This window comes from Ranitomeya variabilis, chromosome 6 (genome assembly GCF_051348905.1).
Source record: "Ranitomeya variabilis isolate aRanVar5 chromosome 6, aRanVar5.hap1, whole genome shotgun sequence".
Taxonomy (NCBI): Eukaryota; Metazoa; Chordata; class Amphibia; order Anura; family Dendrobatidae; genus Ranitomeya; species Ranitomeya variabilis.
The window spans coordinates 174,863,352-174,889,324 of record NC_135237.1 but is presented as its reverse complement, the minus strand read 5'-3'; the positions used below and the strand labels follow the sequence as shown (position 1 = coordinate 174,889,324).

Sequence of the window (25,973 nt, the reverse complement as noted above, 5' to 3'; positions counted from 1 at the left end):
TGTACAGAATCTGAAGCCCCAGAGGCATCATACTTTTCTCCTGGATGAAATACTGCTGGAGATGTTAAAACAGTTGTCTACTTTTGGGGACCTATTTTTTAATTAAATGCATGAATTTGTGGCTAAAATATTTTTACAGTTGGGTTTCAATAAAAAATGTTGAACCATTTGGCAATTGCAGGAGCATAAACTGGGTGACAAACAGAACGCAATAGGGTTTGTGATCTGATGGTATAGGAATAAAGAATGAGAAAATTGCTCACCTGATAAAGTTGTGATCACACAACTCTTTCTGAGCAATAAAACCAGGTGCTCCAAGCCACCGGTTAAAAAATCTGAAACGTATTTTGAAGAACATGACGGTCATTTTATGCACTTTTGGTGGAGTTACACGGATGAATCAGGACACCCAAGATGGATCAATACGTAGTTTTATTTTCTACGCGTTTTGAAGTTATCCAACTTCTTCTTCAGGAAATAACAGTAAAAAACTGTGGTCATTTCCTGAAGAAGAAGTTGGATAACTTTGAAACGCGTAGAAAATAAAACCGCGTGTTGATCCATCTTGGGTGTCCTGATTCATTGGTGTAACTCCACCAGAAGTTCAGAAAACCACCCTCATGTTCTTCAAAATACATATTTGGCTATTGCGGGCTCTTTGTTTCCATGCACATTCAACTTTTATGTGGTCTGCAGTTATAAATCACTTGAGAGGAGCAAAAAAAAGACAGATGAAAGAAGCGGGCTGATGGATTCTCAGCTAACTCATTCTGCAACCAGCAATATAGATAGACTGCAACACAGAGATGATAGAAAGCAAATAGTGAAAAATGATTAATGAAACCCAAATGCAAAAATGATATTTAGCCTCAATTGAGCAGGAAAACACTTATTAGACATATAACGTAGTGAAATTGCTCTTTACCTTGTGTTAACCTTCCTGATATCTCTGCTGCCACCAATGACCATTAACATCTGGCTTATTTTATATTGGGTTCAGGACAAAAATGAAAGGTAAATTCAGTGATGTTTCTTTTGCTGGGGATTTCTATAACTTGTGAGAGCTCAATAAAAACATGTTTCAAAAGCCCTGCTGTAGACAATTGTACAGATCACTGATTCCTCAGATTCTTTGATTATATGAACTGTGTGCTATTTCCACTAAAAAGTGTTGCCTCATTTATAATCAAGTCTAAATTTTTAATTGAACCTGACATATGATCCATCGGCAGCATGCATCAAGCACTAATTGTATGATTTCAGCCAGGTATGTTTCACCCTGAAATGCTGCGGAATTTCAGATAAAAATATACTTTCAAAGCTGTTGGGGACTGAACCTCGCAGGAAAATAGTCAGACAGGTGTGTCCTAGTGACTCTTCCCTGCCTATTTCCCTAGATTGACAGGTTTCTGCCTACGTCCATGAAGGACACTTTTAGAAAGACTTCCCTGAACAATAGATGAGTGTAGCTGATTCTTATGGAATCCTACCATTTCTGGGTTGATGTCACTGCTGGACATCTTCCATTTTTTCAATGGAAGTAAGCATGTCTTTCATCTGCTGCACTAAGTTTCTTTGGCATATCAGTACGCCTGCAGTCCTAAACATTGTCCATTTCATTTTTTATTGCTTCTACAAAAAAACTTGACCAGCACATGAAACCCGTCTGTTTTGAAATCTTTGCCTGGGAGGGAGAGACTTTGCTGATACAGTGTAACTAGCGTATGTTTTGTTGCTGTTCTCAGTCTTGCCATTGGATATGACCTGTGACTAGTGTTGAGCGATACTTTCCGATATCGGAAAGTATCGGTATCGGAAAGTATCGGCCGATACCGTCAAAATATCGGATCCAATCCGATACCGATACCCGATCCCAATGCAAGTCAATGGGACGAAAATATCGGAATTAAAATAAACCCTTAATAAACTTGTAGGTTCATTCTACATGAAGGAAAACAACTAAGAATAATGTAGGATGTATTGGGGGACGTGGCGGAGATATTAAAGGGACAGAGGTTTAGCCCAATGTAATAGAATAGCAGGATTTTTTATTTTTTTTTATGAAGTTCGGCGTTAGAAAGAATTTGACTATGTTATTTTTTTTTTTTTTTATGTCAGATATTGATGTTTCACTACTTCCACGCCCTTCACCTTCTTTTTTACTTCTCCCACGCTTTCTTCTTAATTATCCTCATCATCAGCTTCTTTGACATCAACTTCTTCACCTTATTCATCTTCTTCTTCATCTTCTACCTATTATTTTTTGGGTTACATTGTTCATATTCTTTTTATTTTACTATTATCTTCATCATATTCAACTTCTTCATCATATTCTTATTTGTGACAGGCATTCCCGTAGTTGTTATCTATAAAAGTTTGAAGATTACACCTTCCGTTCTGCCTGTCACAAACCAGTTACATTTGTCCGCGTTCAGTTTGGCCTGCAGCATCAGGCTTTATCCAGGGGCACCACGAGGAGGAACGGACTCACCCCCATACACTGCTTAGTCTTCTTCTGCTTATAATTTACATAATATTTTTTTGCTCTGATATTTTGTGTTATGCTTAATGTCCTTCTGCTCTTTGTTCTGCAGCCTCTTGTTCTTCTGCTTCTCGGTCTTCCAGGTCGTCGTCGTCTCCAGGGTCGTCGTCTCCGGGGTCGTCGTCATCGGGGTGGTCTCCGGGGTCGTCGTCATCGGGGTGGTCTTCAGGGTCATCGTCTCCAGGGTCGTCGTCATCACGGTGGTTGTCGTCTCTGGTGTCGTCGTCATCTTAGGGGTGTTCTTCCGGGTCATCGTGTTTAGTCTCTTGAACTTGGAAATGTAGCAGAAGGTACAAGAAGGCTGAGAAAATGCCGAGAACCAGCTGATGGAACTGGAACTCGGATGGCTACCCGAAGGTCCAAGAGCCAATGGAACTACCGAGGACCAGCTGACGTTACTGGAACCCGGTTACTAAGCAGGAGGTACCCGTGCCTGAAAGCACTACCAAGGACCACCTGACGTTGGTGGAACTCGGATACCCAGAGGGAGGCACCTAAGCCAAAGGCTCTGCCCGGAACCAGCTGACGGTACTGGAACCAGGATGGGGAGCAGAAGGTACAAGAGCAAAAGACACTGCCGAGAACCAGCTGATGGTGCTGGAACCCGGATGGGTAGCCGAAGGTCCAAGAGCCAATGGAACTACCGAGGACCAGCTGACGTCACTGGAACCCGGTTACTAAGCAGGAGGTACCCGTGCCTGAAAGCACTACCAAGGACCACCTGACGTTGGTGGAACTCGGATACCCAGAGGGAGGCACCTAAGCCAAAGGCTCTGCCCGGAACCAGCTGACGGTACTGGAACCAGGATGTGGAGCAGAAGGTACAAGAGCAAGTGTCTGCGTGGCTTTTGCAGGACACGTTGCCGGCTGCACAGCAGGGGAACAGCTGGCGGTGCTGGACCCCACTGACACATTGGCGAGGTGTTTGGCTCTGTGCAGCCAGCACTTCCGGACAGCAACGAGCGGTGTTGTAGCCCGGGCTCTGCAGGGGGAGCAGAGTGTAGGCCGAAGCCTACTTGAACCAATTTCAAAGGTAACCTTTAACCCCCCCTCAGGGGTTAGAAAGTAGAAGAGCCACAGCTTATGCAGCAGTAGTGCTGCACAAGTCAAAGGTTGCTCTTTTAATTTCGCTCCTTGCACACGCTGAATGAAACACGTATAACATTTAGCCCTTTATACAGTCAAACTGTGTTGGAGGCGCGAGTTCCCTTTGTAATGAGACGCAGCACAGATGTCAAGAATCCCACCTTGGTGCTGGGTGCAGCCTCCTGAGCGTTGTTATTTGCTGTACAGGAGTCTGCGCTGTCGTGTTATCCCCTGGCCTAGCGCCGTTAGCGCTGCCCATCTTCTGACCTCATTTAATGTTGGCCGGTGCGGTTCGCGATGCCCATGAATCACAGCCCCGCAGTGTATTGACATAGTTTAAACACTGCGGGGCTGGGATTCATGGCCTGGCGCAGTACATATGTTCGCCTCTCGCTTGGGTTCTTACACCCGCTTCAGACTATGCGGCGTCATCTGATCCCTTATCGCATGCCACGGCCATGAAGCCGCACAGTCCGAAGAAGGCGGAAGGAGAGGAGGGACAGGCGAACTGATGCACTGTTCCTGCCCATCAATCACACCCTCGCAGTCCCAATAAATAAGACACCGAGGGGCGTTGTGTGGGTCAGGGCGGCCGCAGAGGCGCAGGCAGCCAAACCATGATGCCAGAAGACGGGCAGCGCTACCAAGGGGGTTGCAGCGTGTCATTACAAAGGAAAGTCACACCACCGGGACGGTTAAATGGTCACACAGAGGACACATTGCAGACGTGTTTTCAGTTCCACATGTGCGAGGAGAATACGTTTCTGAGCCACCTTGCACACATGCAGCATTACCGCTGTACAAGGTGGCTGGATAACGTAAAAACGCCTGGGGGAGGGGGGACAGGTTCCCTTCAATTTCAGTTCTTGTGTCTGCGTGGCTTTTGCAGGACACGTTGCCGGCTGCACAGCAGGGGAACAGCTGGCGGTGCTGGACCCCACTGACACATTGGCTGGTGTTTTTCTCTGTGCAGCTAGCACATCTGGGCAAAAACTGGCGGTGTGTTAGAGCCCAGGGACAGCAGGAGGAGGAGCAGGAGGAGGAGGAGCAGGGGGAGGGGAGTGTAGGCCGAAGCCTGCACAGGCGGCAGCTTTGGGTGTGTTGTGTCTGCGTGACTTTTGCAGGACACGTTGCCGGCTACACAGCAGGGGAACAGCTGGCGGTGCTGGACCCCACTGACACATTGGCGAGGTGTTTGGCTCTGTGCAGCCAGCACTTCCGGACAGCAACTAGCGTTGTTGGAGCCCGGGCTCTGCAGGTGGAGCAGAGTGTAGGCCGAAGCCTAATTGAACCGATTTCAAAAGTCACCTTTAACCCCCCCTCAGGGGTTACAAAGTAGAAGAGCCACAGCTTATGCAGCAGCAGTGCTGCGCAAGTCAAAGGTTGCTCTTGTAATTTTTCTCCTTGCACACGCTGAATGGAACACGTATAACATTCAGCCCTTTAGACAGTCAAACTGTGTAATGGAGGCGAGAGTTCCCTTTGTAATGAGACGCAGCACAGGTGTCAAGAATCCCACCTTGGTGCTGGGTGCAGCCTCCCGAGCGTTGTTATTTGCTGTACAGGAGTCTGCGCTGTCGTGTTATCCCCTGGCCTAGCGCCGTTAGCGCTGCCCATCTTCTGACCTCATTTAATGTTGGCCGGTGCGGTTCGCGATGCCCATGAATCACAGCCCCGCAGTGTATTGACATAGTTTAAACACTGCGGGGCTGGGATTCATGGCCTGGCGCAGTACATATGTTCGCCTCTCGCTTGGGTTCTTACACCCGCTTCAGACTATGCGGCGTCATCTGATCCCTTATCGCATGCCACGGCCATGAAGCCGCACAGTCCGAAGAAGGCGGAAGGAGAGGAGGGACAGGCGAACTGATGCACTGTTCCTGCCCATCAATCACACCCTCGCAGTCCCAATAAATAAGACACCGAGGGGCGTTGTGTGGGTCAGGGCGGCCGCAGAGGCGCAGGCAGCCAAACCATGATGCCAGAAGACGGGCAGCGCTACCAAGGGGGTTGCAGCGTGTCATTACAAAGGAAAGTCACACCACCGGGACGGTTAAATGGTCACACAGAGGACACATTGCAGACGTGTTTTCAGTTCCACATGTGCGAGGAGAATACGTTTCTGAGCCACCTTGCACACATGCAGCATTACCGCTGTACAAGGTGGCTGGATAACGTAAAAACGCCTGGGGGAGGGGGGACAGGTTCCCTTCAATTTCAGTTCTTGTGTCTGCGTGGCTTTTGCAGGACACGTTGCCGGCTGCACAGCAGGGGAACAGCTGGCGGTGCTGGACCCCACTGACACATTGGCTGGTGTTTTTCTCTGTGCAGCTAGCACATCTGGGCAAAAACTGGCGGTGTGTTAGAGCCCAGGGACAGCAGGAGGAGGAGCAGGAGGAGGAGGAGCAGGGGGAGGGGAGTGTAGGCCGAAGCCTGCACAGGCGGCAGCTTTGGGTGTGTTGTGTCTGCGTGACTTTTGCAGGACACGTTGCCGGCTACACAGCAGGGGAACAGCTGGCGGTGCTGGACCCCACTGACACATTGGCGAGGTGTTTGGCTCTGTGCAGCCAGCACTTCCGGACAGCAACTAGCGTTGTTGGAGCCCGGGCTCTGCAGGTGGAGCAGAGTGTAGGCCGAAGCCTAATTGAACCGATTTCAAAAGTCACCTTTAACCCCCCCTCAGGGGTTACAAAGTAGAAGAGCCACAGCTTATGCAGCAGCAGTGCTGCGCAAGTCAAAGGTTGCTCTTGTAATTTTTCTCCTTGCACACGCTGAATGGAACACGTATAACATTCAGCCCTTTAGACAGTCAAACTGTGTAATGGAGGCGAGAGTTCCCTTTGTAATGAGACGCAGCACAGGTGTCAAGAATCCCACCTTGGTGCTGGGTGCAGCCTCCCGAGCGTTGTTATTTGCTGTACAGGAGTCTGCGCTGTCGTGTTATCCCCTGGCCTAGCGCCGTTAGCGCTGCCCATCTTCTGACCTCATTTAATGTTGGCCGGTGCGGTTCGCGATGCCCATGAATCACAGCCCCGCAGTGTATTGACATAGTTTAAACACTGCGGGGCTGGGATTCATGGCCTGGCGCAGTACATATGTTCGCCTCTCGCTTGGGTTCTTACACCCGCTTCAGACTATGCGGCGTCATCTGATCCCTTATCGCATGCCACGGCCATGAAGCCGCACAGTCCGAAGAAGGCGGAAGGAGAGGAGGGACAGGCGAACTGATGCACTGATCCTGCCCATCAATCACACCCTCGCAGTCCCAATAAATAAGACACCGAGGGGCGTTGTGTGGGTCAGGGCGGCCGCAGAGGCGCAGGCAGCCAAACCATGATGCCAGAAGACGGGCAGCGCTACCAAGGGGGTTGCAGCGTGTCATTACAAAGGAAAGTCACACCACCGGGACGGTTAAATGGTCACACAGAGGACACATTGCAGACGTGTTTTCAGTTCCACATGTGCGAGGAGAATACGTTTCTGAGCCACCTTGCACACATGCAGCATTACCGCTGTACAAGGTGGCTGGATAACGTAAAAACGCCTGGGGGAGGGGGGACAGGTTCCCTTCAATTTCAGTTCTTGTGTCTGCGTGGCTTTTGCAGGACACGTTGCCGGCTGCACAGCAGGGGAACAGCTGGCGGTGCTGGACCCCACTGACACATTGGCTGGTGTTTTTCTCTGTGCAGCTAGCACATCTGGGCAAAAACTGGCGGTGTGTTAGAGCCCAGGGACAGCAGGAGGAGGAGCAGGAGGAGGAGGAGCAGGGGGAGGGGAGTGTAGGCCGAAGCCTGCACAGGCGGCAGCTTTGGGTGTGTTGTGTCTGCGTGACTTTTGCAGGACACGTTGCCGGCTACACAGCAGGGGAACAGCTGGCGGTGCTGGACCCCACTGACACATTGGCGAGGTGTTTGGCTCTGTGCAGCCAGCACTTCCGGACAGCAACTAGCGTTGTTGGAGCCCGGGCTCTGCAGGTGGAGCAGAGTGTAGGCCGAAGCCTAATTGAACCGATTTCAAAAGTCACCTTTAACCCCCCCTCAGGGGTTACAAAGTAGAAGAGCCACAGCTTATGCAGCAGCAGTGCTGCGCAAGTCAAAGGTTGCTCTTGTAATTTTTCTCCTTGCACACGCTGAATGGAACACGTATAACATTCAGCCCTTTAGACAGTCAAACTGTGTAATGGAGGCGAGAGTTCCCTTTGTAATGAGACGCAGCACAGGTGTCAAGAATCCCACCTTGGTGCTGGGTGCAGCCTCCCGAGCGTTGTTATTTGCTGTACAGGAGTCTGCGCTGTCGTGTTATCCCCTGGCCTAGCGCCGTTAGCGCTGCCCATCTTCTGACCTCATTTAATGTTGGCCGGTGCGGTTCGCGATGCCCATGAATCACAGCCCCGCAGTGTATTGACATAGTTTAAACACTGCGGGGCTGGGATTCATGGCCTGGCGCAGTACATATGTTCGCCTCTCGCTTGGGTTCTTACACCCGCTTCAGACTATGCGGCGTCATCTGATCCCTTATCGCATGCCACGGCCATGAAGCCGCACAGTCCGAAGAAGGCGGAAGGAGAGGAGGGACAGGCGAACTGATGCACTGATCCTGCCCATCAATCACACCCTCGCAGTCCCAATAAATAAGACACCGAGGGGCGTTGTGTGGGTCAGGGCGGCCGCAGAGGCGCAGGCAGCCAAACCATGATGCCAGAAGACGGGCAGCGCTACCAAGGGGGTTGCAGCGTGTCATTACAAAGGAAAGTCACACCACCGGGACGGTTAAATGGTCACACAGAGGACACATTGCAGACGTGTTTTCAGTTCCACATGTGCGAGGAGAATACGTTTCTGAGCCACCTTGCACACATGCAGCATTACCGCTGTACAAGGTGGCTGGATAACGTAAAAACGCCTGGGGGAGGGGGGACAGGTTCCCTTCAATTTCAGTTCTTGTGTCTGCGTGGCTTTTGCAGGACACGTTGCCGGCTGCACAGCAGGGGAACAGCTGGCGGTGCTGGACCCCACTGACACATTGGCTGGTGTTTTTCTCTGTGCAGCTAGCACATCTGGGCAAAAACTGGCGGTGTGTTAGAGCCCAGGGACAGCAGGAGGAGGAGCAGGAGGAGGAGGAGCAGGGGGAGGGGAGTGTAGGCCGAAGCCTGCACAGGCGGCAGCTTTGGGTGTGTTGTGTCTGCGTGACTTTTGCAGGACACGTTGCCGGCTACACAGCAGGGGAACAGCTGGCGGTGCTGGACCCCACTGACACATTGGCGAGGTGTTTGGCTCTGTGCAGCCAGCACTTCCGGACAGCAACTAGCGTTGTTGGAGCCCGGGCTCTGCAGGTGGAGCAGAGTGTAGGCCGAAGCCTAATTGAACCGATTTCAAAAGTCACCTTTAACCCCCCCTCAGGGGTTACAAAGTAGAAGAGCCACAGCTTATGCAGCAGCAGTGCTGCGCAAGTCAAAGGTTGCTCTTGTAATTTTTCTCCTTGCACACGCTGAATGGAACACGTATAACATTCAGCCCTTTAGACAGTCAAACTGTGTAATGGAGGCGAGAGTTCCCTTTGTAATGAGACGCAGCACAGGTGTCAAGAATCCCACCTTGGTGCTGGGTGCAGCCTCCCGAGCGTTGTTATTTGCTGTACAGGAGTCTGCGCTGTCGTGTTATCCCCTGGCCTAGCGCCGTTAGCGCTGCCCATCTTCTGACCTCATTTAATGTTGGCCGGTGCGGTTCGCGATGCCCATGAATCACAGCCCCGCAGTGTATTGACATAGTTTAAACACTGCGGGGCTGGGATTCATGGCCTGGCGCAGTACATATGTTCGCCTCTCGCTTGGGTTCTTACACCCGCTTCAGACTATGCGGCGTCATCTGATCCCTTATCGCATGCCACGGCCATGAAGCCGCACAGTCCGAAGAAGGCGGAAGGAGAGGAGGGACAGGCGAACTGATGCACTGATCCTGCCCATCAATCACACCCTCGCAGTCCCAATAAATAAGACACCGAGGGGCGTTGTGTGGGTCAGGGCGGCCGCAGAGGCGCAGGCAGCCAAACCATGATGCCAGAAGACGGGCAGCGCTACCAAGGGGGTTGCAGCGTGTCATTACAAAGGAAAGTCACACCACCGGGACGGTTAAATGGTCACACAGAGGACACATTGCAGACGTGTTTTCAGTTCCACATGTGCGAGGAGAATACGTTTCTGAGCCACCTTGCACACATGCAGCATTACCGCTGTACAAGGTGGCTGGATAACGTAAAAACGCCTGGGGGAGGGGGGACAGGTTCCCTTCAATTTCAGTTCTTGTGTCTGCGTGGCTTTTGCAGGACACGTTGCCGGCTGCACAGCAGGGGAACAGCTGGCGGTGCTGGACCCCACTGACACATTGGCTGGTGTTTTTCTCTGTGCAGCTAGCACATCTGGGCAAAAACTGGCGGTGTGTTAGAGCCCAGGGACAGCAGGAGGAGGAGCAGGAGGAGGAGGAGCAGGGGGAGGGGAGTGTAGGCCGAAGCCTGCACAGGCGGCAGCTTTGGGTGTGTTGTGTCTGCGTGACTTTTGCAGGACACGTTGCCGGCTACACAGCAGGGGAACAGCTGGCGGTGCTGGACCCCACTGACACATTGGCGAGGTGTTTTTCTCTGTGCAGCTAGCAGTACCGGGCCCCAACTGGCGGTGTTGGAGCCCAGGGTCAGCAGGAGGAGCAGGGGGAGCGGAGTGTAGGCCGAAGCCTGCACTCGAGCAAGTTGAAAGGAAACCTTTAACCCCCCCCCCCCCAGGCGTTTGTAGCTGAAAGAGCCATTGTGTACAGCACTAATGCTGGAAAAGGTAAACTTAGCTCTTTTAATTATGGTCCTTGCACATGCGGAACCTAACAGTTATGAAATGTGTCCCCTCACAGCGTTAAACCGTCCGGTAGGTGGAACTTTCCTTTGTCGTGTGACGCAGCACAGCCATCATTTTTACCCCCTTGGCGCCGTGCGCCGCCTCCTCAGCGTTGTTTTAATCTGTCCCGGAGCCTGGGCTGTTAGGTTAGCCCTTGGCCATGCACACATTTTGCGCTGCCCGTCTTCTGACATCATTTGGTGTCAGGCTGGCTGCGCCTGTGCGGGTGCGCTGGCCGAGATCCCGCCTCGCAGTGTCGTCTAATGTAATCCCACCGCGGGCCTGTGATCCGTGCCCGTGCGCAGTGCATATCCTCTCCTCTCACTCCCCTCCCTACGGCTTTTTCAGACTGTGCGGTGTCACGGCCGTGGCATGCTATTAGGGACCAGCTGACATCGCACAGTCTGAAGAAGCCGTAGGGAGGGGAGTGAGAGGAGAGGATATGCACTGCGCACGGGCACGGATCACAGGCCCGCGGTGGGATTACATTAGACGACACTGCGAGGCGGGATCTCGGCCAGCGCACCCGCACAGGCGCAGCCAGCCTGACACCAAATGAGGTCAGAAGACGGGCAGCGCAACATGTGTGCATGGCCAAGGGCTAACCTAACAGCGCAGGCTCCGGGACAGATTAAAACAACGCTGAGGAGGCGGCGCACGGCGCCAAGGGGGTAAAAATGATGGCTGTGCTGCGTCACACGACAAAGGAAAGTTCCACCTACCGGACGGTTTAACGCTGTGTGGGGACACATTTCATAAGTGTTTGGTTCAGCATGTGCAAGGAGCATCACGAAAAGAGGCACTTTTTCCCTTTGCATCATTACTGCTGCACAAGGTGGCTCCTTCAGTAACAAACGCCTGTGGGGGGGGGGGGGGGGTCAGGTTCCCTTACATTTAACTTGTTGTGCCTGCGTGGCGGTCGCAGTACACGTTGCCGTATACACAGCAGGGGAACAGCTGGCGGTGCTGAACCCCACTAACACATTGGCGAGGTGTTTGGCTCTGTGCGTACAGCACTTCTGGACGGCAACTGGCGGTGTTGGAGCCCAGGGGCAGGTGGAGGAGGAGGAGGTTGGAGGAGGTAGGAGGAGGTAGGAGGGATTGCCACACACACAGCAGGGGAACAGCTGACGTTACTGAACCCCAATAACAGAGGAGGGACTGTTGACTGTGCGTACAGCACTTCTGGACGGCAACTGGCGGTGTTGAAGCCCAGGGACGGGTGGAGGAGGAGGAGGTTGGAGGAGGTAGGAGGGATTGCCACACACACAGCAGGGGAACAGCTGACGTTACTGAACCCCAATAACAGAGGAGGGACTGTTGACTGTGCGTACAGCACTTCTGGACGGCAACTGGCGGTGTTGGAGCCCAGGGGCAGGTGGAGGAGGAGGAGGTTGGAGGAGGTAGGAGGAGGTAGGAGGGATTGCCACACACACAGCAGGGGAACAGCTGACGTTACTGAACCCCAATAACAGAGGAGGGACTGTTGACTGTGCGTACAGCACTTCTGGACGGCAACTGGCGGTGTTGGAGCCCAGGGACGGGTGGAGGAGGAGGAGGTTGGAGGAGGTAGGAGGGATTGCCACACACACAGCAGGGGAACAGCTGACGTTACTGAACCCCAATAACAGAGGAGGGACTGTTGACTGTGCGTACAGCACTTCTGGACGGCAACTGGCGGTGTTGGAGCCCAGGGGCAGGTGGAGGAGGAGGAGGTTGGAGGAGGTAGGAGGAGGTAGGAGGGATTGCCACACACACAGCAGGGGAACAGCTGACGTTACTGAACCCCAATAACAGAGGAGGGACTGTTGACTGTGCGTACAGCACTTCTGGACGGCAACTGGCGGTGTTGGAGCCCAGGGACGGGTGGAGGAGGAGGAGGTTGGAGGAGGTAGGAGGGATTGCCACACACACAGCAGGGGAACAGCTGACGTTACTGAACCCCAATAACAGAGGAGGGACTGTTGACTGTGCGTACAGCACTTCTGGACGGCAACTGGCGGTGTTGGAGCCCAGGGGCAGGTGGAGGAGGAGGAGGTTGGAGGAGGTAGGAGGAGGTAGGAGGGATTGCCACACACACAGCAGGGGAACAGCTGACGTTACTGAACCCCAATAACAGAGGAGGGACTGTTGACTGTGCGTACAGCACTTCTGGACGGCAACTGGCGGTGTTGAAGCCCAGGGACGGGTGGAGGAGGAGGAGGTTGGAGGAGGTAGGAGGGATTGCCACACACACAGCAGGGGAACAGCTGACGTTACTGAACCCCAATAACAGAGGAGGGACTGTTGACTGTGCGTACAGCACTTCTGGACGGCAACTGGCGGTGTTGGAGCCCAGGGGCAGGTGGAGGAGGAGGAGGTTGGAGGAGGTAGGAGGAGGTAGGAGGGATTGCCACACACACAGCAGGGGAACAGCTGACGTTACTGAACCCCAATAACAGAGGAGGGACTGTTGACTGTGCGTACAGCACTTCTGGACGGCAACTGGCGGTGTTGGAGCCCAGGGACGGGTGGAGGAGGAGGAGGTTGGAGGAGGTAGGAGGGATTGCCACACACACAGCAGGGGAACAGCTGACGTTACTGAACCCCAATAACAGAGGAGGGACTGTTGACTGTGCGTACAGCACTTCTGGACGGCAACTGGCGGTGTTGGAGCCCAGGGACGGGTGGAGGAGGAGGAGGTTGGAGGAGGTAGGAGGGATTGCCACACACACAGCAGGGGAACAGCTGACGTTACTGAACCCCAATAACAGAGGAGGGACTGTTGACTGTGCGTACAGCACTTCTGGACGGCAACTGGCGGTGTTGAAGCCCAGGGACGGGTGGAGGAGGAGGAGGTTGGAGGAGGTAGGAGGGATTGCCACACACACAGCAGGGGAACAGCTGACGTTACTGAACCCCAATAACAGAGGAGGGACTGTTGACTGTGCGTACAGCACTTCTGGACGGCAACTGGCGGTGTTGGAGCCCAGGGACAGGTGGAAAAGCAGAGGAACACAATGTAGGCCGAAGCCTGAGAAAGTCGAAAGGGAACCTTTAACCCCCCCCCAAGGCGTTTGTAGCTGAAAGAGCCAGCTTGTGCAGCACAAAAGATGCAAAAGGAAAAGGTGGCTCTTTTCATCATGCTCCTTGCAAACACAGAACTAAACACTTATAAAATGTGTCCCCTGCAACCGTAAAACCGTCCCGGAGGTGGGACTTTCCTTCGTAATGTGACGCAGCCCAGCCGTCATTCCTACCCCCCCGGCGCCGCGCACCGGCTCCTCAGCGTTGTTTTATTCCGTCAAGGAGCCTGCGCTGTTATGTTATCCCGTGGCCAGGCACACTTAGCGCTGCCCGTCTTCTGGCATCATTTGGTGTCTGGATGGCTGCGCCTGTGCGGCCGCGCTGGCAGAGAGCCCGCCTCGCAGTGTCTTCTGATTTAATCCCACTGGGGGCCTGGGATCCATGGACATGCGCACTGCATATCTGAACCTCCACCTCTCACTCATCTCCCTATGGCTTCTTCAGACTGTGCGGTGTCACGGCCGTGGCATGCTGTTAGGGACCAGCTGACACCGAACAGTCTGAAGAAGCCATAGGGAAATGAGTGAGAGGTGGAGGTTCAGATATGCACTGCGCATGTCCATGGATCCCAGGCCCCCAGTGGGATTAAATCAGAAGACACTGCGAGGCGGGCTCTCTGCCAGCGCGGCCGCACAGGCGCAGCCATCCAGACACCAAATGATGCCAGAAGACGGGCAGCGCTAAGTGTGCCTGGCCACGGGATAACATAACAGCGCAGGCTCCAGGACGGAATAAAACAACGCTGAGGAGCCGGTGCGCGGCGCCGGGGGGGTAGGAATGACGGCTGGGCTGCGTCACATTACGAAGTAAAGTCCCACCTCCGGGACGGTTTTACGGTATCAGTGGACACATTTTATAAGTGTTAAGTTCTGCGTGTGCAAGGAGCTAAATAAAAATAGCTACCTTTTCCTTGGGCAGCATTACTGCTGCACAAGGTGGCTCTTTCAGTAACAAACGCCTTGGGGGGGGGGGGACAGATTCCCTTACATTTCAGTTGTTGTGTCAGCGTGGCGGTCGCATGACACATTGCCGGCTACACAGCTGGGGATCAGCTGACATTACTGAAACCCAATAACACTGGGTCGTATGTTTTGACTGTGCAGACGGCACGTCTGAGCCTCAACTGGCGGTGTTGGAGCCCAGGAATTTAAGTTCAGGTGGTAGAAAGATGAACACAACAGGAGACCTGGATAACGTATACAGTGACCTAATTATTCAATCAGGAGGAGGAGTGGCAAATTCCGGCGAGATCCAGGCCTTGTTCATTTTCAGGAAAGTAAGCCGGTCAACGTTATCGGAGGATAGTCGCATGCGACGGTCAGTTAGTACACCACCTGCAGCACTAAAGACACGTTCCGATAATACACTGGCCGCAGGGCAAGACAGCACCTCCAATGCATACTGGCTTAGCTCTGGCCATGTATCCAGCTTTGAGACCCAAAACTTGAAAGGGGAAGAGCCGTCTGGGAGTACAGCAAGAGGGCAAGACATGTAGTCTGTCACCATCTGACGGAAACGTTGCCTCCTGCTGACTGGAGCCGTCTGTGATGGTGTAGACTTTTGTGGCGGGCACAGAAAACTGTGCCACAGTTCGGCCATACTGGTCTTGCCTTGGGCAGAGGCACTGCTTCTGCTCCCTCTTTGTGCAGAGCCTCCACCACGGCCTGGACGCACTGAGCTGCTTTGGAATGCACTAGCAGCACTTCTCTCAGTTGGAATGGAGAAGATGATGGAATTGACCAGTGTGTCTTGGTACTCCCGCATTTTTCGCTCCCGGTTCAACGGTGTGATGAGGCTTTCTACGTTGTCCCGGTAGCGAGGATCGAGGAGGGTGAACACCCAATAATCAGACATGTTGAGAATGTGGGCGATGCGGCGGTCGTTTCTCAGGCACTGCAGCATGTAATCCACCATGTGCTGCAGACTGCCAACTGCCCAAGAAACGCTGTCCCCTGCTGGAGGCGTGATCTCTGCCCGCTCGTCATCACCCCACCCTCGCTGTACACACTGAGTACTGGACAATTGTGTAACTCCCTCCTCTGGACGGATGTCTTCCTCCTCCATTGACTCCTCCTCATCCTCCTCACAAACGGTCCCCTGCCTACGCGTTTGTGAGGAACCACGTGGCGCTGACTGTCCAGAAGATGATGGAAATGGTGAATCCTCATCCTCCACCTCTTCCACAACATCATCCCTTAGCGCTTGCAGTGATTTTTCAAGCAGGCAGATAAGGGGGACAGTCATGCTGACTAGTGCATCATCTGCACTCGCCATCCGCGTGGAATAATCAAAGGGACGCAAAACCTGGCAGACGTCATTCATAGTGGCCCACTCTGTGGTTGTGAAGTCTGTACGGCGCTGACTGCGACTTTTTTGCGCCTGAAGCAGCTGGTACTCCATTACAGCTTGCTGCTGCTCACACAACCGCTCCAACATATGTAACGTGGAATTCCACCTGGTAGGTAGGTCACATATGATGCGATGTTCCGGCAGGCGGTGTCGGCGCTGCAGAGCCGCAATGCGCGCTTTTGCCGTGCTGGAACGCCGCAAGTGAGCACACTCTAGGCGGACCTTGTGCAGCAGTGCATCAAGATCCGGATAGTCCCTCAAAAAGCTCTGCACGACCAAATTGAGCACATGTGCCAGACATGGGATGTGAGTGAGGTTGCCGAGGCCCAGAGCTGCCACCAGATTTCGGCCATTATCACACACTACCATGCCTGGCTGGAGATTCGCTGGCACAAACCACACATCGCTCTCCTGCTTGATGGCATTCCAGAGCTCCTGCGCTGTGTGGCTACGATTCCCCAAGAAAATTAATTTCAAGACGGCCTGTTGACGTTTGGCCACGGCTGTGCTCATGTCGGTCGTAACAGGTACACGTTCATCACGGGTCCATGTGGAGGTGGACTGTGACGGCTCCTGCAGCGATGATTCTGAGGAACTGGTGTAAGAGGAGGAGTCAATGCGTACAGAATGGATTCCTGCAATCCTTGGAGTGGGCAGGACACGTCCTGCGCCACTCGCACGGTCTGTACCCGGCTCAACGACATTAACCCAATGGGCAGTGAGGGAAAGGTATCGCCCCTGTCCATGTTGACTGGTCCACGCATCGGTGGTGAGGTGGACCTTGCTACTGACGGCGTTCAGTAGCGCGTGTTTTATGTGTCCCTCCACATGCTTCTGCAGGGCAGGGACGGCTTGCCTGCTGAAGTAAAAGCGGCTGGGCACTTTGTACTGTGGGACTGCCAATGACATGAAGTCACGGAAGCTGTCAGTCTCCACCAGCCTGAATGACAGCATTTCCAGTGACAGAAGTTTGGCAATGCCTGCAGTCAGAGCCTGTGCTCGTGGGTGGTTTGACGAGAAAGGCCGCCTTTTCTCCCATGCCTGTACTACCGATGGCTGTAGACTGGGCTGGGAGTGTGTGGATGACTGGGAAAGTGGCGCTGCGGGTGGAATTACAGCGGGTCTCTGGACAACAGGGGCAGAGGTTCTTCCACGGCGATCCTGGGAGGACGCCGAACCAGCTGCGTGTGAGGTAGAGGAAGAGGCAACACGAGCTGAAGAGGTGGTAGCTGCCGCTGTTGGTTGGCCTACCTCTTCAGTGTGTTTTTCTAACTCCGCCGGGTGCCTGTTGCGCACATGTTTCCACATGTTGGAGGTATTGAGGTTGCTGACATTTCGACCTCTTTTGACTTTTTGATGACACACGTTGCATCTGACATAGCAAATGTCATCTGCAACTGTGTCAAAAAAGGACCAGGCACTGCAAGTCTTGGGAGCGCCCTTTTTGGCTTTTGGAAGAGACATGCTCCTAACGGGTGCCAAAGCGGAGGCTGCAGGATCCGCAGTCTTCCCCCTCCCTCTCCCTCTTTGGGCCGTACGGGGAATCTCTTCCTCAGAGCTGCTCCCACCACCTTCCTGTCCCTCACGCCAAGATGGGTCGAGGACCTCATCATCTACACTACCCTCTGCCCCCAACTGCTCCTCCTGGGTAGTCTCAGCAGCAGAGCACGCACCAGTAAGTGGCACCTGAGTGTCATCATCAGCTGATGCGGCCTGCGATGTGGTGACCGGAGCCACTGGCCCACCCGCCTCTTCAGAGGAAGACAGAAAAAGCTGTTGGGCATCACTGCACCCTGCCTCTTCTTCCATTTCTCCAATGCTGCTTGGCTGGCCCCCTGTTTCCAAGCCAAGAGATTCAGAGAACAGAAGTAGAGACGGCTCCTGTCCTGGGCTCTCTGTCTGCCTGGGCAATTTGGCAGGTGGTGAAGAGACAGATGGCTGCTCTCCAGTGCTCTGTGTCTGAGAGGATGTGGCACTAATGGAAGTTGATGCATTAGCTGCCATCCATCCGACAACAGCTTCAATTTGTTCTTCACGCAGCAGCGGTGTACGGCGCTCGGACACAAAGCTTCGCATGAACGACTGTTGCCTGGTGAAAGTGGGTGCTGATGAGTCACCGGTGCCCGCAGCAGGCACAGAATCCCCACGTCCCCTCCCTGCTCCGCGACGGCTCCCACGCCCCCGTGCCTTACTCACTGCCTTCTTCATCTTGGTTGACTGATAAAGATAAGCAGAAAAGTACTAACGGATTTGTGTGCTTATTCCTGAGCAACTCCTCCTAACAGGTATAAGAAGCACTAATTATCTAAAGTGTGGACTAGACACAAATATGAGCTAATGTGGCCTACAGAAATGTAAAGTGGTGTAACTGGTGTGTTTGGTGAACTTTATTATTTATTTATTTTTTGGGGGCTGAACTGACAACAGATAGAGCTGCAGTCACACGGAGACCGTGCAGACAGACGTAAACGGCGCTACAAGGCCCAAAAACCCTCCTCTACTTTATCCTATGTAGTGTTTTTCCACAAATTAGCTGGAGACGGGTGGAAAGACACTAATAGGATTTTTTTGAATAAATTAGCAGCAGACTACACTAGTTTGAAAAAAAAGAAAATTGATTTGGCGGTATGACGCAGTGAAAAACCCTGAGCTGGAGACAACCAGGCTATAGCTGCTCACAGATTACAGGGCGAGCTGCAGTCACACGGAGACCGTGCAGACAGCCGTAAACGGCGCTGCAAGGCCCAAAAACCCTCCTCTACTTTATCCTATGTAGTGTTTTTCCACAAATTAGCTGGAGACGGGTGGAAAGACACTAATAGGATTTTTTTAAATTAATTAGCAGCAGACTACACTACTTTGAAAAAAAAGAAAATTGATTTGGCGGTATGACGCAGTGAAAAACCCTGAGCTGGAGACAACCAGGCTATAGCTGCTCACAGATTACAGGGCGAGCTGCAGTCACACGGAGACCGTGCAGACAGCCGTAAACGGCGCTGCAAGGCCCAAAAACCCTCCTCTACTTTATCCTATGTAGTGTTTTTCCACAAATTAGCTGGAGACGGGTGGAAAGACACTAATAGGATTTTTTTAAATTAATTAGCAGCAGACTACACTACTTTGAAAAAAAAGAAAATTGATTTGGCGGTATGACGCAGTGAAAAACCCTGAGCTGGAGACAACCAGGCTACAGCTGCTCACAGATTACAGGGCGAGCTGCAGTCACACGGAGACCGTGCAGACAGCCGTAAACGGCGCTGCAAGGCCCAAAAACCCTCCTCTACTTTATCCTATGTAGTGTTTTTCCACAAATTAGCTGGAGACGGGTGGAAAGACACTAATAGGATTTTTTTAAATTAATTAGCAGCAGACTACACTACTTTGAAAAAAAAGAAAATTGATTTGGCGGTATGACGCAGTGAAAAACCCTGAGCTGGAGACAACCAGGCTACAGCTGCTCACAGATTACAGGGCGAGCTGCAGTCACACGGAGACCGTGCAGACAGCCGTAAACGGCGCTGCAAGGCCCAAAAACCCTCCTCTACTTTATCCTATGTAGTGTTTTTCCACAAATTAGCTGGAGACGGGTGGAAAGACACTAATAGGATTTTTTTAAATTAAATAGCAGCAGACTACACTACTTTGAAAAAAAAGAAAATTGATTTGGCGGTATGACGCAGTGAAAAACCCTGAGCTGGAGACAACCAGGCTACAGCTGCTCACAGATTACAGGGCGAGCTGCAGTCACACGGAGACCGTGCAGACAGCCGTAAACGGCGCTGCAAGGCCCAAAAACCCTCCTCTACTTTATCCTATGTAGTGTTTTTCCACAAATTAGCTGGAGACGGGTGGAAAGACACTAATAGGATTTTTTTAAATTAATTAGCAGCAGACTACACTACTTTGAAAAAAAAGAAAATTGATTTGGCGGTATGACGCAGTGAAAAACCCTGAGCTGGAGACAACCAGGCTACAGCTGCTCACAGATTACAGGGCGAGCTGCAGTCACACGGAGACCGTGCAGACAGCCGTAAACGGCGCTGCAAGGCCCAAAAACCCTCCTCTACTTTATCCTATGTAGTGTTTTTCCACAAATTAGCTGGAGACGGGTGGAAAGACACTAATAGGATTTTTTTGAATAAATTAGCAGCAGACTACACTACTTGGGAAAAAAAAAAAAAAAAGGAACAGTATGAGGCAATGAACCACCCTCCCTGAACTGAATACAACCAACTATGGATGGCCTATGTGGCTGCACTCAGACTGGAGACTGGGCTGCACTCACACACACACACACAGACCCTGCAGATCGCTGTGAAAACAGCGCTACAAGGCAAAAGCAAGGTGAATAGTAGGTGAACACAGCGGTTGCTAAATTAGCCTTTGGAAAGCACAAAGAAGCAAATCGCTATCTCTAAACTGTCCCTCAGTCAGCAAACAGCGTCCTGTCACTAACTGAATTCACAGCAGAGTGATCGCAAAATGGCGCCAGCGACTTTTAAACTGCATCATGACATCATTACACCAGCCAATCACAGCCTTGCCAGTAGTTTCATGCCCTCCATGCTAAACAGGATGTGCCCACACTTGGAATCAATCTCATTGGCTGAATTTCTGCTTTTTGAATCTTAGAACTTCCGATTCCGGTATCCGATACGCGGCAAGTATCGGAATCCCGGTATCGGAATTCCGATACCGCAAGTATCGGCCGATACCCGATACTTGCGGTATCGGAATGCTCAACACTACCTGTGACATGAAAATGTTTTCCACAACTTTAACTTTGTCTGCTCGGCCAATACAAAGTAGCATGCCACGCTGCCACTGTAGTATAGTACATAGTTGGTGTTTGCAAAACCAATATGGCTATTTTGCAGTTAGTAAAGTACAATGATTGTGGAAATACAATATGTAGAGAGAAAACTGTATGCTACTGGAAGTATTTATACATATTTGTATTCTATTTCTATATAATGATACACTGCTGGTTTATGGATTTGAGTGCACCTGCATGTCCAATATCAATAATATTAACAGTAAATTAACACATTCTTATGTTTAATTCAAAGCTTTATTCCATGAAATGGAGAAAATCCTAAATTGTTACTCAACAGAAAAGGAGGTGGTATTTAGATCATTGGTGTTTCTTATCTGTGTTGATTCTTCACTACATGAGATTTGGTATAACAATATACAAGTCATGAAACAAATTTCCCAGCAGTGATATCCTTGTATAGACTGAATAAAGGTTATTTTCTACAGGGAGGTATCTTATAAGAAAAAACAGTAGGGGATGCCATAGAAGTGAGAGGATCCTATGGAGCTTTTTGTATTTAACAACAATCAATGGGTTTTATGGAAAATCATTGAGCAAAATGTGAGCTGCAAGCTCACTACCCCATACTGATGTTATTTATAACCTTAGTCTTAAACTGCGGGAAAAGTACACTTCTGTTCTACAGGGAATACATTAAAAATATAAAGAGCGGATAAAGAGACAGAGCATTTCATGGATCACCAAGAACAAAATCCACTTAAATGAGCCCAGATTTGGTTGGCTTTTTGTGACAAACTCCAAGGTCTCAGAAAACAATAGAAACCTCTTCGCTAAATATTGGCTGCCTTAATCATAAAGTTCATTTTAAAGGGAGTCTGTCAGTCCAAACTCACAGTATAAACTAAGCACATCGCCTTGTAAGAGACATAGCCCCTAGAATAAAATTGCTCTTCTAGTGTTCTAATGACTGCCTCCATTCTACAGACATTGAAGTTTAATCAAATATGCTAATTAGGAAGCTCAGTGCACCCTTGGTGTGGCCAAGAGGCTAAGTGCACCATTTAGTCCCCTTTTTTAATATGCTCTTGTGTACCTCAATCGTAACTGACAGAGATGGCTTGTCTGGAGGAAGCATTGGCTGTAGAGAAAGCTCAAACGAGCCAATAGTGTCAATCACAAGTGAGGGAGGCAGTGCCATGTCAAACAGTTGGTTGGAACAGTGTGCTGAGCCTCTTGGCCACACCAAGGGTGTTCCGCATATCCCAATTAGCATATTAGATTAAACTTTGGTTTCTGCAAAACAGAAGATCACCTACTTTCATTGTAGTGATCTGAGAAGTTTCTGCACCTTGACCCCTATTTTTAAGTCATCTTCTAACGTATGAAGGAACCGAGAAATGTTTACAATAACACACATGAGAACCATGATTTATGTCACATGCCACCATATATAACCCTTTATCCCTATATTCAGTGGGGAAAATAAGTATTTGATGCACTGTCGATTTTGCAAGTTTTCCCACCTACAAAGAATGGAGAGGCCTTTAATTTTTATCATAGGTACACTTCAACTGTGAGAGATAGAATCTAAAAATTAAACCAGAAATTCACATTAAATGATTTAAAAAAAAATTAGATTGCATGAAAAAGTATTTGATCACCTACCAACCAGCAAGAATTCTGATTCTCACAGACCTGTTAGTATTTTTTTAAGAGGCCCTTCTACTCTGCACTCATTACATGTATTAATTGCACCTGGTTGAGCTCATTACCAGTATAAAAGACACCTGTCCACACACTTAATCAATCACACTCCAACCTCACCACCATGGCCAAGACCAAAGAGCTATCTAAGGACATCAGGGACAAAATTGTAGACCTGCACAAGGCTGGGATGGGCTACAGGATAGCAGGCAAGTAGCTTGGTGAGAAGGCAACAACTAATGGCAAAATTATAAAAAAATGGAAGAAACACAAAATTACTGTTAATCTTCTTTGCTCTGCGGCTCCATGCAAGATCTTGCATCGTGTGGTGAGGATTAGTGTTGAGCGATACCGTCCGATACTTGAAAGTATCGGTATCGGATAGTATCGGCCGATACCCGAAAAGTATCGGATATCGCCAATACCGATACCCAATACCAATACAAGTCAATGGGACACCAAGTATCGGAAGGTATCCTGATGGTTCCCAGGGTCTGAAGGAGAGGAAACTCTCCTTCAGGCCCTGGGATCCATATTAATGTGTAAAATAAAGAATTAAAATAAAAAATATTGATATACTCACCTCTCATTCTAGGAATTTAGGACCTGAGAATGATGTCGCAGCTTGTGATTGGTCGCGTGGCGGTCACATGAGCCATGGAAGGCCCTAAACGCGCTCATTTTAAGCAAAGAAGGCTGCCGGTTAACAGCGGTAAGGTGCAGGGGCCTCCGGAGAGGTGAGTATATCAATATTTTTTATTTTAATTCTTTATTTTACACATTAATATGGATCTGATTCCGATTCCCGATACCACAAAAGTATCGGAACTCGGTATCGGAATTCCGATACCGCAAGTATCGGCCGATACCCGATACTTGCGGTATCGGAATGCTCAACACTAGTGAGGATGATTCTGAGAAATATAAAAATCAGCCTAGAACTACACGGGGGGATCTGGTCAATGAGCTGAAGAGATCTAGGGCCACAGTCTCAAACATTACCATTAATAACACACTACTTAAAATTCTGCAGGGCACGCAATGTTCCCCTGCTCACGCCAGCACATGTCTGGGCCCATTTGAATTTTGCCAATGCCCATCTGGATGATCCAGAAGAAGCATAGGAGAAGGTCATGTGGTCAGATGAGACCAAAATAGAACTTTTTGGTATCAACTCCACTCACGGTGTTTGGAAGAAGAAGAAGGATGAGCCCCACCCCAAGAACACCATCCCAATCATGAAGCATGGTGGGAGAAACATCATACTGGGGGTGCTTTTCTGCAAAGGAGACAGGACGACTGCACTGTATGGAAGGGAGGATGAATGGGGTCATGTATCGTGAGATTTTGGCTAATAACCTCTTTCCCTCAGTAAGAGTATTGCAGATGGGTCATGGCTGCATCTTTCAGCATGATAATTGCGCAAACCACACAGCCACTGCAACTAAGGAGTTTATCCGTAAGAAACATTTCAAGGTCCTTGAGTCGCCTAGCCAGTCTCCAGACCTGAAACCAATGCAAAATCTTTGGAGGGAGCTGAAACTCAATGTTGCACAACAACAGCCCCAAAACCTGAAATATCTGGAGAAGATTTGTATGGAGGAGTGGGCCAAAATCCCTACTGCAGTGGGTGCAAACTTGGTCAAGAACTACAGGAAACATCTGACCTTTGGAATTGCAAACAAAGGTGTCTGTACCAAATACTAAGTACTGTTTTTCTATTGTATCAAATACTTATTTCATACATATAACATGCAAATAACAATAACATGCAAATTAATTATGTAAAAATCATAAAATGTGATTTTCTTGACTTTTTTTTTAAATTCTGTCCCTCACAGTATAAGTGCACCGATGATAAAAATGATAAAAATTGCAGACCTCTCCATTCTTTGTAGGTAGGAAAACTTGCAAAATCTGCAGTGAATCAAATACTTATTTTCCCCACTGTTCTTATTAAAAAGAATTTTAGATGTTGTACAATTCTGAAAATTCTTTTTTAGGCATGGATATTTATAAATTAAGAAACAGGGGCACACATACATTTTATCATCCCCAATGGATCCAATTCAGGAAGCTTTGGCAGTCTATTCCAGCACTAGAAATGATGTGTGAGAAAATCAGATGTCAACAAGACCACCGAAATCTGTGATTGGCTGCAACAGTCAGGTGTCTAAAAGAGTACTCTATCAGAGGAACATCTTATCTTGAACGCTAGTAGCCACTTGACTGTTGCTGCCAATAACAGGCTTCTGTGGTCCTGTTGAAGGACAGTGCAGATATTACAACTGGAGTCCTCCAGTGTGGCCTGTACCAGATTCATAGGGGTAATGGAAGGTGAGTATGCCTCCATTTGTTAATTGGAAAATATTTATAGGAAAAAAATTACAGCTTTGGACACCCCTTTTATTTCTAAAATATTTTAAAGCTTCTACTAAGATCTACTCTTTTTCTACTATTTATTATTTTCTATATTTATTCTTGATGTTCAGTTTCAATATTACCATAGGTTTTTATGAGTCTTTTGTGACAATCAGTTTATTGTTAAAAGTTAAAATGACCTTAGTTGTTAGAGAGAACTGCATAAAATGTACTTGCTTAATTGTGATTGATGAGGTTTTATACTTTTATGCTAATAATAAATATTTATTTAATAAAAAATAAGTTATCTATGTAACTTTTTAAGTCATTTCTATTTAAAGGAGTTTTGGGAATTACTTCTTGAAACAGTGCCACTCGTGGTCATAGACTTGCATAGACTGTCTGATATTGCATCCTAGCACCATTTGAGTAAACAAGTGATACTGCCTATGGACCAACCACATGTGCGTGTCTGTGTACATGAATGACATCACAGTAATATTGTGAATGATTTGTCAAAAAAACAGTGATCAGATATTGAAACAATAGGAAAACTCTGGTCCTAAATATAATAATAATAATAATAATAATAATAATAATAATAATTTTTAAATTTTGGGGGCGTTGTGTAGTAGCTATTCCTCATTTGCAGAAAATATTAAAAAAAATTATAGTATAAAAGATTTTTTATGAATTCATGTTTGCATAAAAATGTGTGTTATCAACTCTCCAAATAAAAAAGTTGCAAAAGAAATTTTGTGCAAATACAGGAAGGTAGTCATGCAGTAATAGCTGATATTCTTTATGTATGTTCATGTACAATGTGTCCTTACCTGCAGATAGCTGACTGGCTATAGGCTGGACCTTCTGTGGCGCTTAAAGCTTGGCCCACCTGCGTTTGAGTCAAACCAAGTGAAAGGCGTCTAATTTTAAAAGCTTTAGCAAACTCTCTGATTTCTTCCAGATTTACCCCATCAACCTCTCCACTAGCAGTTTGCGGATCTGTTAAAGAAATGGTGATGAGACGCACATATTTATTTTGTTTGCTTATATAGCACCAACATTTTCTATAGCACTTTACATGCATTGTCTCCATTGGGCCTCACAAAGTTGAGCGAATTTGTTTGGATTTGGTCACCGAATCTTCATTTGCCATATTCGTGCCATATTCAAACCCTATTCGTACCGAATGTATGTTTGATGACTGGTTC

General features: G+C 49.5%; 1 protein-coding gene across 3 annotated transcripts in view; it reads right to left on the bottom strand.

The window, feature by feature from the left end:
- POU6F2 (POU class 6 homeobox 2) overlaps positions 1-25,973 on the bottom strand; it is an 854,440-nt gene that overhangs the window by 5,103 nt on the left and 823,364 nt on the right. For all 3 annotated transcript variants that reach the window (XM_077269273.1, XM_077269271.1, XM_077269274.1), the window contains exon 9: positions 25,596-25,764. In XM_077269273.1, the coding sequence (XP_077125388.1) occupies positions 25,596-25,764 (169 nt within the window). The remainder of the gene's footprint in view (positions 1-25,595; positions 25,765-25,973) is intronic.